The following is a 2,184-nucleotide window of genomic DNA, read 5'->3' on the forward strand; positions in this document are numbered from 1 at the left end:
ACGTCCATGTCACCTCCACTTGTTGATCTGTCGCCACCTGTACAGTCCACTCCAGAAGCTTCTCCACCAGGTATGACCACGCGTGCTCGTTTGGGAAAAAACTTTCCCTAAACAGTTCACGGATGGCACTATTCGCTATGATCTTTCTAAAAGAGCTTTTTCTGCTATCACCCCTACTTCTTATCGAGCTGCTATGACTGATCCTGCTTGGAGAGCTGCCATGGAAGCAGAATTTAAAGCACTTTAGACAAATCAAACATGGGTTCTCGTTCCTAGACCCACTGGTATTAATATTGTTGGGTGTAAATGGTTTTTAAATTAAAACAAAACTCGGATGGTACTACTGATAAGCCTAAAGCGCGGTTAGTTGCTCGTGGTTTCACATAACAATATGGTATTTATTATCAAGATACCTTCAGTCCTGTAGTAAAGCCTATCACTATTCGTTTAGTCCTCTCTCTTGCAGTCTCTCGTGGCTGGCATCTTCGCCAAATTGATGTTAACAACGTGTTTCTTCATGGTTTTCTGGACGAAGAAGTATACATGCACGAACCGCCTGGTTTTGAAGACTCCACTCATCCTCAGTATGTGTGCAAATTACGTAAGGCACTTTATGGCCTAAAACGATCACCTAGGGCTTGGTTTTCTAGGTTAAGAGACCAGCTTCAGCAACTTGGTTTTCGATCTTCTAAAGCTGATACCTCATTGTTTATTCTCCATTGCAATCAGGTCACTGTATTTATGTTGGTGTACGTCGACGATATAGTTATTGTGGGATCGTCTCAACGGGTGGTGGACAAACTCATTCAGGCATTGAGCTCATCTTTCCCTATCAAAGATCTAGGGAGGCTTAGCTATTTCTTAGGTGTTGAGGTGCTTCACAATTAAGGGGGAATTACCTTACTTCAGCACAAATATGCGACTGACTTGTTGCATCGTACTAATATGGTGAATTGTAAAGTTGTCACCACCCCAATGATGGTCAATAATAAACTATCTAGCGATGATGGAAAACCTCTGAATGAGGAGGATACATTCAAGTATAGAAGCATGGTTGGTGGTTTGCAATATCTCACGCTAACCAGGCCAGATATTTCTTTTTCTATCAACAAAGTCTGTCAGTTTCTGGCTAGACCTACTGATATTCATCTTGAGGCTGTGAAGAGAATATTGAGGTATATTAAAGGTACAATTACTACAGGGCTACGTATTCGAAAATCGTCCTCCACATTATTGAGTGTGTTTACAAATGTGGATTGGGCAGGATGTCTGAACTCTAGACGATCTACAAGAGGATTTGCAGTGTTTCTAGGTCCTAACTTGGTTTCATGGAGCTCACGTAAGCAACCAACAGTCTCTAGGTCAAGTACTGAAGCAGAATATAAAGCCTTAGCAAATGGTACAACAGAAGGAACTTGGATTCGGGCAATACTAAAGGAGTTAGGTGTCAAACAAACTTGAGCTCCAATACTATGGTGTGATAATCTGGGAGCCACTTATTTAACAGCTAATCCAATCTTTCATGCACGAACAAAACATATAGAAGTCGATTTTCATTTTGTTAGAGAAAAGGTAGCAATGGGAGCATTAGATGTTCGTTTTATATCATCAAATGATCAAGTTGCAGATGGTCTCATAAAGCCTATGACTAGAAGTATGTTGGAGAAGTTACGATACAATCTGAACCTAATTATGGTTAAGATTGAGGGGGAATGTAAAGATAAAAGTAAATAGGGCATTAGTTTAAATTATAGATAGGCTTTGTATAAGTTGTATTTATCAGATCCTTTAGAATAGAATTATCAGTTGTAATTCTTGTAATATATAATGAGACTAAACCCAAGAGGTTAATTACGCCAAATACACTTTCTGACTAGTAGAACCAAAAGCTTTTTCCAATCAAATAACAGAATTCACTAAATTATTAAAAAATTTACTAATTGTCTCTCTTGATATACGAAACTGAAACTTTGCCACATGATTTTTCACATGGTGGGCCAAACAAAAATATAGCCACTTGTTCATCGATTGGAGATACCTAGATGCCTTTAACTTTCCATCAATCGCAACCATGCGACACTGCTTAGCAAACACATCCTTATTCATTCTTAATTGTTGGAGACAAGTCTCATCACTTTCGTACACTAATCTTTGCATATATTCGTCTCTTTATGGGTGTAGCAT

The 2,184-nt window shown here is 39.0% G+C and overlaps 1 protein-coding gene across 1 annotated transcript; it reads left to right on the forward strand.

Moving 5' to 3' along the window:
* The first annotated feature begins 945 nt into the window (after positions 1-945).
* On the forward strand, positions 946-1,734 carry LOC111876468 (uncharacterized mitochondrial protein AtMg00810-like). Its single transcript, XM_023872996.1, has 2 exons — positions 946-1,399; positions 1,508-1,734. The coding sequence occupies exons 1-2, from the start codon at positions 946-948 to the stop codon at positions 1,732-1,734; spliced, it is 681 nt and encodes a 226-aa protein (XP_023728764.1).
* The last annotated feature ends 450 nt before the right edge of the window (positions 1,735-2,184 follow it).

This window comes from Lactuca sativa, chromosome 2, assembly GCF_002870075.4.
Source record: "Lactuca sativa cultivar Salinas chromosome 2, Lsat_Salinas_v11, whole genome shotgun sequence".
Taxonomy (NCBI): Eukaryota; Viridiplantae; Streptophyta; class Magnoliopsida; order Asterales; family Asteraceae; genus Lactuca; species Lactuca sativa.

Coding starts and splice junctions, on each gene's coding strand:
- LOC111876468 (XM_023872996.1), top strand. CDS start 946: ATGGTGAATTGTAAAGTTGTCACCACCCCAATGATGGTCAATAATAAA. Junction 1,400..1,507: donor ATATAAAGCCTTAGCAAATG/GTACAACAGAAG, acceptor CTTATTTAACAG/CTAATCCAATCTTTCATGCA.